The following is a 15,648-nucleotide window of genomic DNA, read 5'->3' as shown; positions in this document are numbered from 1 at the left end:
TAGAGCCACGTCGCCATGCCTGTCACAAGTGTGAGCATCGGTGCCGATCTGGCGCCGGTCAGGCTTTCAGGGCCCGTCTGCGGTAACGTTGGAACGTTAACGGAACGTTAACGTTGGAATGTTAACATTTCCGCAGAGCCGTCGGTGTCGAGGCAACCGTGCAATCAACTTCGCGAACCTCAAACAACGGGTGCTATACCTCACTGGATCTTCCGTGAGTTGTGTAACGGACCAATAACTGATTCGTTGAGGTTCGAGTGTTCTATAAAAAAGCGGGTATGTCTTTGTATCGACTTTGAACGACTTTCTGTGGTAAAAGCTGTAGGCATTAGAGCATACATGTCCATACTCTGCTCTTGATTAGTTATCTGGTTACCTCACCTTATTATGACTGAAAGATTCCTCCCAATGAAAGTGCTTCTTTCACAGGACCAGACAACCTTCCCAACCAAAATGGGGTGGTGACTTAACAGCAAAAACGTGGCGGAATTCGCACGAGCAAAGCAAAGGGAGCGAGTGGTATCAGTTCTGGCTAGGCCAGCCAGCGATGCGGCCGATATAACGTTCGCCAACAGTGACGGCGTCGGCATCCTCACCAGAGATATTTCGGTCCCAGATAAGTCGAGAGCGCTTCAGTGATCCATGCGATGCCCATTACAATAAACAGGTTCACGTATATCTTCAGCCTGCAAGGAACAGAAGTCAGTTCATTTTATTCAAGCCAGCCGGACATATCCCGCGTAATATTTATATGGACACGAATTAAAATATTGCACATTTCACAGCACAAGCCCCTCCACAATATTTTTCAAAACGAGGTGCCCTGTGCCCATATGCATCATGCAAGTAGAGTGCAGCTATCTGGCCGGTATCGATGCCGGTTGTATGCACCCACGCCCTGCGCAACAGCTGTGCTCCGTAAATCACTTCGCCCCCTCCCCCCAAAAACCCAGGTCATCACATCCTTCTTCCCTGGGCTGGCCACAAGAAGTGTGACGCAGTCCGCCTGAGCGCTTTGTTTAGATCCGGAGAGGGTTGGAGCGAGTGCCGGATGCGTAGCTGGCCAGAATCCGGCTGTTTAGACTCTTTCGATCTCTTGGAGCGAGGAGTTACCATTGATTACACTGCGACGTCCAGGGTCGCAGTTTTGAAGAGAGAATCTCAGAACGGGGGAGTTCAGCAACGGATATTTATGAGGCACCCTGATGTGATGCTGGTTTAGTCTAGCACACTTCCCACGGGGAAAGCACAGCAAGATGTAGACGTCCCGTTGGAACAAGAACAACGATAATAGAGCGAAAGGATGAAGGAGAGAAAACTCCTGCGGGATGAAAGAGAAGTCGATAAATAAAGAGAGAGAGAGAGAGAGAGAGAGAGAGAGAGAGAGAGAGAGAGAGAGAGAGAGAGAGAGAGAGAGAGAGAGAGAGAGAGAGAGAGAGAGAGAGAGAGAGAGAGAGAGAGAGAGAGAGAGAGAGAGAGAGAGAGAGAGAGAGAGAGAGAGAGAGAGAGAGAGAGAGAGAGAGAGAGAGAGAGAGAGAGAGAGGAGGAGAGAGAAGAGAGAGAGAGAGAGAGAGAGAGAGAAGAGAAGAGGTAGAGAGAGGAGAGAGAGAGAGAGAGAGAGAGAGAGAGAGAGAGAGACAGAGAGAGAGAGAGAGAAGAGAGAGAGAGGAGAGAGAGAGAGAGAGAGAGGAGAGAGAGAGATGAGAGAGAGGAAGAGAAGAGAGAGAGAGAAGAGAGAGAGAGAGAAGAGAGAGAGAGAGAGAGAGAGAGAGAGAGAGAGAGAGAGAGAGAGAGAGAGAGAGAGAGAGAAGGAGGAGAGAGAAAGAGAGAGAGCAGAGAGAGAGAGAGAGAGAGAGAGAGAGAGAGAGAGAGAAGAGAGAGAGAGAGAGAGAGAGAGAGAGAGAGCTCGCGACGTTTCATCCTTCCGTCTTACCTTTCGACGCCCGTCTTCTTTTTGCGCACCATCTGCGTGTCCTGCTCGGAGCGGAACAGCGAGCGCGCCGTCAGCACAAACAGCACCAGGTTCGACGTCATCAGCAGCAGGATCGGTCCGTGCAGATAGGCCAGCATCTCCCAGTTCCCTGGCGGCGGTGCAGGTGTCGCTGCGTTACCAAACGGCGCGTACAGGACTGAGGAAAGCTGAGACATTCTTGCACGTCCCAGGTTGGATACAACAGGTAACAGTAAGGCGCAAAGCAGTCTTCTTACGCTCCTGCTTGATTTGCGCAATGGAGTTTGTACATGACACTTGGAAATGCATTCTCATGTGAGTGTGACCAGCCGCTCGCATGTGTTTAGCGATGGAGCCACTGACCAGTACAGGCACAGCATGGCCATCGCCACGTTGACGGCAACATTATCAACGCCGCTGCAAGGAGAGATCCCTGGCACCTGCTCAACTGCTCGGAGGCCCGTACGGCAACATCAAACTTTGGCTGAAGGGTCTGACACCAGCCCGAGGCACACTGCAGTGTTGACATTGCTGGCTAGAGTTTCCACCTCAACACTGGCGGATGAAATGGCATGGTGCAGGGCCAACACGGCCGGGTGGTCTGTGTTGGACGGACAGCTGGGGCCGCGCCACACATCAGCCAGACTTTGTTGATTATTTTCATTAAAAGCGTCGACGTCTGGACATGGTCTGAGCGCTCAGCCTGAGCGACAGGGCCCCGACGGCGTCCTCGGAGATTGGACGACGGATTGCCTGCAGCACGTGGCCTCATGACGCCAGCCAAAGGCCCGCCTTGTGTGTTTTTGTTGGCCGAAATTTCCGCTCTGGAAGAGGGAACGAAACGGCCCGCCGTGGTGTGGTTACGGCTGTTCTTTGGATGCCAGTCATAATCAGACCTGCACCTTCATGTCATTATTCAAGAGCTGTCGGTAGGTGATATCATGTCGAATGTCATTTTAGCTTCGTCGCCCACCAGACAAGTGGAAGGCACAGCGAGTGACAGAACAAGACGTCTTTTGCAGACCCGATATTGTTTGTGCCATTCGCCGGCGGTGAGGCTTCGCTTAGCTAAGGATGAATCGATCTGACTGTATCAATCTATACGAAGGTACGAACCGTACGGTGTGGCAACAGTGCGGCATCACACGACATCCATGCCGTGTGACTACAGTGTGACGTGTAGTCCGTACGACGCATCTACAATCACACGAAATACGGGTATGATTGGGTCTGATGTCACCTCGTCTGCGGTACAAAGCAAAAGAAACGCCGTAAAGCATCCTTTGGTACCACTTATATCCATCACGCTCATTGGTTCTCATGTGAGGGCATGAGAACATGAGCCCCTACATGCCTTCCAAATTCCCAAATCAGACAATGTTCCACTATCGACGTGCAGATTTCGTAAACTGCCCGACCAGTTTATTTTGCATATTCGACGTCCGACCAGCACAGGGTCAACTTGAAACCCCTCAGCACACTGTCATCATGGCCAATAAACACACACCCACCATCTTGATATAATGGCTCGTTATTTTCAAGGGATCTAATAAACACCTAAAACCTAACATGTTGGCAACTGGCAAACCTCAAATCTGTCATCACCTTGCTGTCACATGGCGTGCAAGGCGCCTTGCTTATATCTTAGAACGCTTTTAACAGCAGGAAACCAAAGCTAGGCTTATGGAGCCAGGCACGTCCAGCGTACAGTGCTGAAGTGCTTCACAAACGCGTTGGAAAGCCTTCCGTACCGAGAACTTAACAAGCCGAGCTCCACTAACGTTGCATTCGTGTGCTAATTCACGAATGGTATTGCTTGAAAAATGACTGCTGTGAGTCTGTTATCGCCAGTCTTGTAATTCGAACAGATGAAATCGTTGGCTTCTCAATAATTTTCAGTTTTGGCAATCGTGACAAAAATTATTGCGATAAGCGCGAGTATTTTGGGCGGAAATTAGTCACAATAAGCAGCCTAGGTGCCTATACTACATTCATGGCCTAAGCTATCTCAGTTCCGCCCGCGGCGTGTTCTATTAGAGATCAAGTTAGGAAAAGGCGACGTTGCCCGTTTTCACGTCGATCGGTGGTGCAGCCACGGTCGAGAGTCTACACCAGTCATAGATGGAGTATCGCTAGACCAGTTAGACCAGGCAAGACAGTTTTAAGCTCCGTTAGCGATTTTGTGGTTAACCCTTTCGTCCACATGGTGTAGTCCATCCGACCGATGCACCGTTCCACCGGCGCACATTATTGCCGGCACCGTTGTAACGTTCTATCCTCAGTTGGCATCAGCCTTTAAGTGCTACAAAATGAGGCAAAGTTGGGATGGGTGTAATTTCAGCTCATTGGAGGCATCTTTATGACCACCTCAGTAGGATTTGTAACCATACCAGTGGATTGCCTCAAACAGGCCATGTCAAACAACGCACCTTCGTGCGCAGCTTCTGCATTATTGTCTACTCCTTATTTTCATTAGCGGTTTCCTTACGGGCCATTTTATCACACTGCTTCAGCATGCGCTTCGACCTTGCTTCCCTACCACTGACATAGATCTCTTGCTTCCGCATACCGGACAGGTCTTCAGTGGTCGGGTCTGAGGTGCTGTGCCTCGGAGGTATTTTCATCAAGCAGTACCTAAGGAATCTGCAGATAGCGCAAGAACTGCAGGGCGCTTTGGGCCTAATGGGCAGATGTCAGATCTAGCTGAAACAAAATTTGCTTTCCTGGTGATGTTTCGCAATGAAGGCCTCCATATCACCTCTTCTGGTAAGTTTCTTTGTCCATCGTTGCCTTGCTGAGGGTGAGCATCAGTTTGACAGGCCATCCTTGAGCCGCACCATTAGTTTCCGAGGAGCCTTCAGATTCTGAGCGACATTTGACGTCTGGTGTCTTGACGTTGTTTGAACTGCGACATCCTTTATTTTTGCGCGCTGTGGAATGGTCTATGTAAAATAACTTCAGAATCAAAATAAATAGATTAACAAAGCTAGCAAAAGGTTCTTCGCACGTCTGCACCTTTGAGCCCCTCCATGACAAACGGCAAGACAACTCAGTACTGACTTACCAATAAAATGAAAACGTAATAAATGACATGCCTATGCATGTGGTTTCGTATGGCACTCCTACGGATTACCAAAACAAAGGTTTCATGCGTTCATTCGCCTTAGTAATACGCAACCGATTTGGGTCCCACTCCTACTATTTACCCAATACTAAGTTTCTTGTATCCGCGATGCCAGACCGCCGATATCAGGACGATCTTCGACCAGCATTCTTCAGCCTTTTTGCAATGTCAAAATTTACCTTTTCCATGTTGATGACGCCGGGAGATGCAACCATGCTGATAATGCAATGTCGAAGGGAAATTCACCCAATAAGCGGTTCCCAAGCATGTGCCTAAAATATTACGTCACTGAAGTTTTAGAAAGCTAGTCTTCTTGTCGCTGAAAAGTGCGTGAGCCTACAGTCGTTTGTTGGAAATATATTGGCTTTTATCCAGTGAGTCGCCGGGCTAGGTCGTGCCTGAACGGCCAAGTCAGGAATACATCAAAGATAAAGTAAAACTCCTCGAGCTCCGACCTCGTTCGTGATTAAACTTGTTCGGCATAATGCAGTTGAATCCTGTTAATTACCTAAACAGGTGTTTAATCAACGTACACTTCTGGCCATACCAATTTAATTTATGTGTTAGTGCAAGGCCACAAAATCCACTAAGCCTGCTGGTGGTTAAAACAAATAAACAGTCTCAGGATACAAGGTTAACATGCTTGCGAAGAGACTGCTGAAAACGCGGCGCCTCATTACTTCCACACAGACTTTGTGGCTGCCGTGCCGCAGCGGTCCTTCTCGATTTACACAACAGGGTGACATTTGAGACATACTCCCTGACAGGATCGGCAGAAGGTGCTGCGGCTGAACACGCGCTCGGGTGGGGTCAAATTGATCCCCGAAAGTTTTTCCAAAATGGTTTCCGAACGGCGTGGCGCAACCCCACCAAATTTTGCGTAGCTGCAGACAATGGAATAGCAGACCGTTTGGTATTGCAAATTTAAAAGCACCTTGTAGGGTCGCTGGCCTACGGCAGGTCAAAGTGCAGCCATGGATTTTGCGAAGTGAGCTTTTAGGGAATCGTTCAATCTAATGCGACAATGGAGTGTTAGACGAGACCATACATCTCTGAGATACTTTCTTAGGCAACACAACAATTAAATGAACAAATGCACTGACCTAAGGTCAGTTTTGAAATTCAGACCAAAGTCAAAGCCAATCTGATTTAGCACCCTAGTGTTTGATGTATGGGGTAGTTTCTGAGGCTCATTTCAAATTTATTGATGGCAGGAAGCGCATTATAAATCTTCCATGGACTCCTCAAAGGTAAGAATAGGTCGCTGACCTAAAATGACCCAGGTCAACATTTTGTGTCTAAGAACATACTGCCTAGCGTAATATTTGTCGCTTATTCAAATGTAGAACTCAAAGCAGTCTTGTATTATTTTGGTCACCATGACCTTCGAAAGGTCACATAAGGTCACTGACCTTAAATGATCATGCGACCTTTTGCCTGGAACAGGTATCTAGGTTCTGAGGGCACTTTGGAGACCAGTCGGAGATTGACATTGTATGACCTTACTCGACCCGAAGGTCATGACTTGAGAACCTCAAAATTTTACCGGCGTAAGTTCAGATGCAGGCTAACACATCCTGTGAATTTAGTGTCTTTAGCTCTTTTATTTCCTGAAATCTCAAGCGGTCTAATTGACGCCCCACCCGAACGAAGGGTATCCAGCCGGCCGCTCGGGAGCGTGGTAAGCTATCACACGTGCAGCTAGAACGACGTTTAATAGAGCAAACCACAAAGCCTTACCGCAAATACGAAAGCGGCTCCAAGTGGCACGCGGATCGTGAGGAGTTAACGAGCACCTGTGTCGTCAGCGATAAGCCGGGATCATGCCGGCAAGGATCGGTTCAGGTCACCGCGTCTTCATTCACGTTAGTGGCGGACGTCCACGGCTTAGGCGCTCACTCCGGCACCAGCGGCGGGTGTCCCCCGGCTTAGGTGCTCATCCAGGAGCCAGCATAGGGCGCCCCCAGGTTAGGTGCTCACACAGGCATCAGTAGCGGGTGTCCTGCCGCCTTAGGTGCTCACACAGGCACCAGCGGCGGGTGTTCCGCCGCCTCAGGTGTTCACATAGGCATCAGAAGTGGGTGTCCCGTCGACTTAGGTGCTCACACAGGCACCAGCGGCGGGTGTCCCGCCGCCTCAGGTGCTCACACAGGCACCAGCGGTAGGCATCCCCGGCTTAGGTGCTCACACAGGCGCCAGCAGCGGGTGTCCCCGGACCAAATACTCACCCGGGAACCAGCAGCGGACGGTGCCCAGTCCTGGCCGCAGGTAGTCCTCGGGCGGCACCAGGTCGTCGGGCGCGTACTGCATGAAGACGGTGACGAGCGTGAGCACCAGCGGACAGAGCCAGCAGTACAGCGAGTACCGGATGAACCGCTTCGTCTTGTTGCTGGCTGCCGTGGTCGAGCGGACCCGGCTGAAATGGACACAGCGGCGCCGGTGAGCTGTGATGCCCTGTGAACGGCCGTGGTCTCTTGTGGGGCGGAGCTGGGACAGGTGTGTAGCTTGGTTAGTGAGCTCTCAGCAGACCGAAAGCCTTTCACGGTGCAGTACTGGTTTGTCTATGACGGCCTAAGACAGCAAGCGGCAACACCATCGACCACTAGCAAGACATTCAGTATGGCTTGGGATGGATTGGGGTACATAATGAGATGAATCATCTAACACAGTAACCAATTTCATCAACACGTCTGGAAACTGAACCCCATTCGTCATTGCCAACTGGACATTTGCACTGTCTGCAAGGCCATCCTTCAACAGCACAAATCACTAGCCGGCTATCCGTTCCAAATACCGATGTTTCCTGGTCAGAGATGGCGGAACCTGAGGCCCACACATAAGCAGATGATAAGCGTATGACGCCACGTCGTTTACCTGAGGCTATGGAGGCGCAGATGCGTTGTAATATAAAGGATATGACCTACCGCTACCTAGAGACACATAAGTAGGCGTCGGAATGCCAAAAAGAGGGAAACCAGAGTCTGGGTCTTCAAAACCGCCAGAAATTTCAATCTACTACTAATACATTGAAGAGTTCCTGCACGCGGTCCGTATATGCACGTGAAGGTCCGCGTGCATGTGACGGTCCGGGGTGCATGTGACGGTCCGCGTTGCATGTGACGGTCCGGGGTGCGTGAGACGGTGCGGGGTGCATTTTCGGTTCACGGATAGAAATAACTGTTAAAATCCAGTCTTAATTACGTAAAGTGAGGAGCGAAGCGGTACATGCTGGACCGGGGACAAGTCGTACGTAACAGAGGAGTGTTATGCAAATTTTTCATTCGATACGTGTAGCTACATTCTTCAAGCATGGCTGATCTGGGCTTCTGGCATCAGATCCTCTTCATATGAAATCGGCTTATAAATCGCTCGTGACCTACGTGTATGAGCAGCACAGAGCCGGGACCCGTGTGCTCGAGGTGGGCGCCGCATTCCGAATGGCGTCAGCTGGCGCACCTTTTTGCATAAGCAGTGACGTCAGCGTTTAGAGCACACCACCGCCATGCGCCTCCCACGCCATGTATGGCGATGCATGCCGTTCGCTTGCCGGATATTTATCCGATATGATCGACCATTGTTTCGGGCCTATCCGTGTACATCAGACGCAACAACGCTCCCTGTATGCATGAGTGGTGTGCGCCATCCTGGAATTTCTGATGTGCCTGTCTTTACGGATCATGCTACGTCCGTCTGGCGGCTTTCGACTCTCAGGCTGTCTGGAGGTCGGACTGGCCCGGGGCATGGCTTCTGAACCTGATGGTATTTTCTTCTGGGGCTCTTCAGCTTACGCGTGATGTGACAGATCCTCCCAAAGGCTCTATGAGACGAGCAATATCTCACTGCGTGCATGCGTAACATTGTGCAAGGCCACATGCAAAGCACTACGGGTGTTGTAAACTTCGCTGAAATCCAGAGATATTTGTCACAGTTCCGGCGGTCTCCTTGACTACCCTATGACCACACACGTACAATACACGCCCGCTGTCCGATCGTACCAGTTTATGGCGGCACTCTGATGAGAGCGGAGAGGCTATCGCGGTTCATTGGGCACGCCTGAGCCGACGGCCGGGACCGGACCACCCCGCGATCTCCCGACACGCCTAAGCCGACGGCCGAGACCACCTCGCGACTTCCCGGCACGCCTAAGCCGATGGCCGAGACCACCCCGCGACCCTCCGGCACGCCGACGGCCGGGACCGCCTCGCGAACTCCCGGCACGCCTAAGCCGACGGCCGGGACCACCTCGCGACCTCCCGGCACGCCTAAGCCGACGGCCGGGTCCACCTCGCGACCTCCCGGCACGCCTAAGCCGACGGCCGGGACCGCCTCGCGACCCCCCGGCACGCCGACGGCCGGGACCGCCTCGCGACCCCCCGGCACGCCGACGGCCGGGACCACCTCGCGACCTCCCGGCACGCCTAAGCCGACGGCCGGGACCACCTCGCGACCTCCCGGCAGCGAATAACCGGAAGGGACGTAACTGTGCAGACACCTCCCGCGCCAACCGAGCACGGTCAGGACCGCACGCACCCCTGTAGAGACGGGTCTCGACACGCGCTGATATGATCATCACGCCCAATTGACCTTCGGTGCTCGTCTCCTCCTTCGCCGGCTGATCTGGCAACCCTGGTCTGATCGCCACTGGCCACCGTACAGGGATCATCTAGCCCCCCCCCCCCCCCGGCGACGCATCTGGCAGCCCTGATCTATTCACCATTGGCCACCGTTCGGGGGTCATCTGGTATCCCGCCGACCTGTCTGGCAGCCCTGATCTGCTCGCCACTGGCCATCGCTCCGGGAGCTCCGCCGTGTCCTGCCCTGCCTGATGCTGGACACGTGCCAGACATTCCACCGATCGGTCCCGGCGAACCGCGATCGGGTCTCGGTTTGCAGCTGTCGGAGCGCGATTCAGAGCTGCTCAGGCACTGCGCACGGCTGTCGGCTCCGCCCACGGGACGCTGCGGCCCTCGGCGAACGGCGACAGAAACTCCACCCAACACCGGAAGACATCGCGGCGGCCGCCACCAGATCGTGCCCCCCGAAACTAAACACCCCGATCCACTGCGCAGCACTGCTCACAGGCCACTCGCTCCAGCCCTGTCGCATCAAGAAACAGCCGCGCAGGCGGAGTTATGATGCATTTTTCGCAGGTCGCGGGCACGCTGCGGTGCACGCGTTCAGTGACCCATGACCGGGCTTGGAGGGAAGCGGAGCTGGACCTGGCCGGACATGGATATTTTGTTCGCGGCACGAAAAGTCAGCACATCTTGGCATTCTTTGTTGGGAAACGAATTCCATTTGGGGATGGCCTTAGCATGCACTGCAGATGCCATTGCCAAAAAATGCAAACTCGAGCACGGTCGGACCGGAGAACACGCAAAAACTCCATCGGCTTGCTTACAAGCACATGTATTTTCCCGCGGCTATTTCGTAATCGCATACAGCGTTCGATGCCATTGAGCCGGCGGGAGTGAAACGACTTCAGGTTTGTTTGTTGTTAGACGAAGTGAAAACTCTCTCCTCTCGGTCCGTGGGCCACAACGATCACAAAGTTTGCAAACAATGGTGATACTAAGCTGTATAGAAACAGTTGAAGGATTTGTTGAGTGTTAAGTAACGCAGCCATACATCAAAACGTCCAGAATGTTGTTGATCCTGCCTATCACAGGGCTTCGTCTTGAAAGGCTTGGCTCTTGTTGGAATAGTGCCAGACCATCTTCATGCAACGATCCATTCCAGACCGAAAACCCATGACCATGACTTGGCAATCTAAATGATGCTATTATTCTCAAGACCTATTAGTTTTCTGACGAGCCAGACATCGCAATAATTTGCTGAATGAATCAGCATCGATTCCTTGTGCTCTTAGTTTTGCAGACAGCTCGGTTCAGAAGTGACGCACAACTCACGTTGTTCCCCCTGCACCCCAGCAATTCGTTAAAGCGCCTGGATGCGGTGCATCTGACAGCGACACAAACACATTCCCCGGCTATGACAACTGGGAAGTCAATGATTGCCTACATCCGCCCTTTTTCCTCACTCTCGCTTTTTCCTGTATTCTCGCTATGAACCCCTTTGTCCGGAGCAAGCTATGCCAGCCATGCGTGGGATAAGGGCCGCATAGTGGGCGCCTCGTACGAGCGCCGAGCACATAACCCATGAAGGCGTCCCTGTGCGGGTAAGCCTCGGCGGATAAACCTTCAGGCGCATGTAATTTTGCTCCATCGTTATCCATTCTACTTCATCCCATAGCCTTGAAATGGTCATTACTGACCGAAAAGGCTCTGATACAAGCCATACCAAGCCAACCTTCGCCTGACCTCTGCCGCTTCTTGTTCCTGCGCGATGACACGAGCAGCGCGCAGTGCAGTGATAAGATCTGGCCCACTGTAACAGCGCCGGTCCTGATCTCGCCAATGGGTTGCTCTTCCCCACCTGGCCTCGCACGCCTGGAGCCCCCTCCCCCCTTCCCCTCCCGGCTGAGATCACAGCTGCTTCTCGACCTCTCATGACGGCGCTCGGCAGATCGGTTCAGACCGACTCACGAATCCAGCCGGAACCAGCTGCGAGGATGAGAGGCCGCATCTGCAGCGGACTGACAGCAGCGCGTGGGAGACTGAATGGCAGCAGCGCGTGGGAGGCTGACTGACTGACAGCAGCGCGTGGAAGACTGACTGACTGACAGCAGCGCGTGGGAGACTGACTGACTGACAGCAGCGCGTGGAAGGCTGACTGACTGACAGCGGCGCGTGGGAGACTGACTGGCTGACAGCAGCGCGTGAGAGCAGCGCTTGGACTGGCGATATCAGCGCACGGCCACTCACCCGCGAGGACAGCGGGACCCGCTGTCTTGACTCGGTGCCAATCAGATACGGCCACTCACCCGCGAGGACAGCGGGACCCGCTGTCGACTCGCCAGCCACAGCGGGACCCGCTGTCTTGACTCGGCGCCGACCAGACACGGCTTCAGTGCCATGGTTTCCCACGGCTTAATCCGCATCGAAGGCCTCTCACACTGTTTCGTGCATGCAACGCCGTGATAAGCCCCCGGATCGGATGTGCCTGAATCGACTGCATCATCAAACTGCATTAACCGCGGGGTTATTCCGAACACGTCAGCGCTACCGTGAAATTGACCATACAGCGTCACACAGAACACCAGTTTGCACACCTCTCCGTAATAATGCGAGGCAATGTCTTGTCAATAGCCCTGCGAGCAATCCAAGCTGGACGCGAACACGGCCACCGTATCCTGCAATCCATCATCTCCCATTCTGCATCATCTCACCATCATCGGGGGCTGCGTCTGTTGATCTGTTGCTGCTGGAGATGATCGCGTGTACCACGAAGTGCTTCGGACCGTGCATGTTTGAAAACAGTGACCACGCAAATACACGGCTTGCACAGCCGCGGGGCGGGTGATTGGGTCCGGGCCGGATGTCACGGCTCGAAACATTTGCCTCGGTGATAGGTGACGTCCGATGACCCGAGTGACCACTTGGTAGTGACGAACCAGGCGTCCCAGCGGTGCACGTCAGGTGTCCCAGCAGTGACGGATCGGGTGACCCAGCAGCGACGGATCAGGTGCTCCAGCGGTGAGCGATCAGGTGCACCAGCAGTGACGGATCGGGTGACCCAGCAGCGACGGATCAGATGCTCCAGCGGTGAGCGATCAGGTGCACCAGCAGTGACGGATCAGGTGACCCAGCAGTGACGGATTAGATCCTTCACAGACAGTGACGGATCGGGCACTCCAGCGGTAACGGATCAGGCGTCCCAGCGGTGACGGATCAGGCGTCTCAGAAGCGTTGAACCAGGCGACCCAACAGTGACAGATCAGGCACCCAGCAGTGACAGATCAGGCGCGCAGCAGTGACGGATCAGATCCGTTACAGACAGTGACAGATCAGGCGCCCAGCAGTGACAGATCAGATCCGTCACAGACAGTGACGGATCAGGCGGCCACCAGTGGCGGATCAGATTCGTCACAGACAGTGACAGATCAGGCACCCAGCAGTGACGGATCAGATCGGTCACAGACAGTGACGGATCAGGCGGCCAGCACTGGCGGATCAGACGTCTCAGCGGTGACGGATCAGACGCAACGGATCAGGCGTAACGGATCAGCGGTAACGGATCAGGCGTCCCAGAAGCGCCGAATCAGGCACCCCAGCGGTCACGGATCAGGCACCCCAGCTGTAACAGATCAGGCGCCCAAACAGTGACAGATCAGACCCGTTACAGTAATGGATCAGGCCCTCGGAATGTATTGTGCGCGTCAATTTCACAGGGTGAGTTTCGTAGTCGAATTCGAGGAGTGCACCCGTTTCGATGGGGCGCTTCATAAGTCGGGAACGTAACACCTCGTGCATCCAAACCTGCGCCAAAGGATTTTTTGAACGCAGTCTCTTGCAGCCGTGAAGATACCCCATTCTAAACCTACCCTACTGTATGTCTTTCCATGTCAGCCTGTCAGCTCAATGTTTTCGTTCGCGTATCAATTTCCATTGTTTACATCCATGGATACAAACACATGACTTGTTGCACTCGCTGAGTCGAAGCTAAATCAGTTGTGTATAAGTCAGATTAGGACAAAAGGCGTCTGATTCGGCTTCACCTTTGGCTGCTCATTTCAGGGCTGGGGTTAATGGCATAACATTTGTCCTCCTAAACTTTGACAGCAATCGAAAACGTGGAATGTGATAATTTACATGTTTCGAGTTGTGATGCCTGGGATATCAAAATCTGTTTGCAAAAAAGGACTGGGAAATCATCGCGGAGCCCTTCATGGATTGAGCTTCCAAGATCACGTCCAATCCAATTAGCAGCTTGGATTGACTCCCCAAATACAAAAATTATAAAATCTGTTTCAGGCTAATTTATCCAAGCAAGTTATGCAAAATAGGAGTCCATGTCAGCATATCACTTAGCTCAGTTTGTAATGAAGTGAAATGTGGGCAAATGTGGCCCATTTGCTAGCCAGTTAATCAACATAAGCCCCGACCATTTTGTACAGTCAATTTAACCTACAAAATCTCTGAGCCAATCAATTTAAAATCATGTCACTTGGTTCTTTACCAATGCAGTACAGTCTAATTCCAATATTAATACGAAATCTATTATTTTGAAGTCGTAAAAACTTGAGTGCACTATTTTTCGACTTGCAATAAATGCGCCAGCGACTATAGTCTGCTAAATACCTGCGGTTTCAAAACTTCATGCTTTAGAACCACTCTTGCTGCATGATGCAAGCAGCACGGTAACTAGCTCAGCTCAGATTCAAGCGCTACCTTCAGTCCAAACCTGAACTTTATCAATACCTCAAGCACTTCTGACTTCCATGTTTTCAATCACAAAAGTCAAGTTACTCAACGATGACTTGGAGATGGCCACTGGCAGGTTGCCAAGGTGGCGGCGCATCTAATGACTCAGGGCATCGACTTGATCTTGATTTACCAAGACAACCGCTTTGGTCGAGATGACGTGGTTTTGGGAATACGCCGATCACCTCCAATCACTTATGTTGGCTATACGAACCAAACGAATCCTGACTGTCTATGGCCATCTGACGACACCGCGTGTGGAATATCCGAAACACTGACATTTGAGTTACATCGATAACAATGCCGATCACAATTGGGCAGCGCAACATTCGCTGCATCATCTCTGGCAGGCTTCGTGGAGATGTCCATTTCGATGCGCGGTAATGCACCGCCCGAGACAAGTCGAACTTCAATTTAACCCAAAACATTACTCTACTAGCATGAAATTCTCCAGAAATTCGCTCCTCTGACTTGCGTGATTGATCACCCGTACCAACGCTGAATGAATCCTAGTAGCTTTTGGGTGTTTTTAACGGAGATGTCATTATGACCACTTTCAGTCTTCTTTTAAATCACTTCATGTGATTGTTGTTGCCTGTTATATATATATATATATATATATATATATATATATATATATATATATAGCCTGTTGCGCAAACAATGATCCTGGCACGTCTGAACCCCCCCCCCCCCTTCGCTTTGCGGCGACTTGATTTTATGCTTTCTGATCTTAACGTTCGGCTTATGCATCGCTGAGATAGAGGGAGGGACACCGCTGGTTACCTGTCCTTGGGTGACCGCTTACCAAGAGAGCTGGTCGCTCACGCTTGTTACAATGCCGCCGGACCATGCCTGTGCGGCAGCCTGACCTCACTGACCCCACAGCATGAATCACATCAGTATTGAGTCGCTCGAGTGAGGAGACCATGCGGGTAGCTCCCGCCGGACTGAGAGTCGCAGGGCATGTTTTGCACCTTTCGTCAGAATCACGGGGAAATCTCTTCGGCGACGCACCGGACATGGTGACGGCCTAGGCACCACGTGGCCTGTCCGGGTCCTCGACCAGGCTGTAACTGTCAGAAGCCGGGGCCAGCCACCGCCACTGGCGGTCGCAGCGCCCTCCGTTGTTGCCACTGTGCGAGCGTTAGCAGTTTATGGCGGTCCCGGCACGAGCATAACTGGGCTCGAGCTGTTTGGGTTGGCAGGGAGATGTCTATAAACCTGCCGCGGCCCCGCCGACCGGGGCG

At 52.4% G+C, this 15,648-nt stretch overlaps 1 protein-coding gene across 1 annotated transcript in view; it reads right to left on the bottom strand.

Moving 5' to 3' along the window:
- Positions 1-15,648, bottom strand: part of LOC119114792 (G-protein coupled receptor Mth2) — a 32,113-nt gene that overhangs the window by 3,276 nt on the left and 13,189 nt on the right. Inside the window, exons 3-5 of the mRNA XM_037238822.1 lie at positions 7,304-7,491; positions 1,934-2,081; positions 597-686 (exon numbers count right to left, since the gene is read on the bottom strand). Of these exons, the coding sequence (XP_037094717.1) occupies positions 597-686; positions 1,934-2,081; positions 7,304-7,491 (426 nt within the window). The remainder of the gene's footprint in view (positions 1-596; positions 687-1,933; positions 2,082-7,303; positions 7,492-15,648) is intronic.

Source organism: Pollicipes pollicipes, unplaced genomic scaffold (genome assembly GCF_011947565.3).
Source record: "Pollicipes pollicipes isolate AB1234 unplaced genomic scaffold, Ppol_2.1 Scaffold_3087;HRSCAF=3621_pilon_pilon_pilon, whole genome shotgun sequence".
Classification (NCBI taxonomy): Eukaryota; Metazoa; Arthropoda; class Thecostraca; order Pollicipedomorpha; family Pollicipedidae; genus Pollicipes; species Pollicipes pollicipes.
Note: the sequence above shows the minus strand (reverse complement) of the source record. Positions and strands in the feature narration are given on the sequence as shown.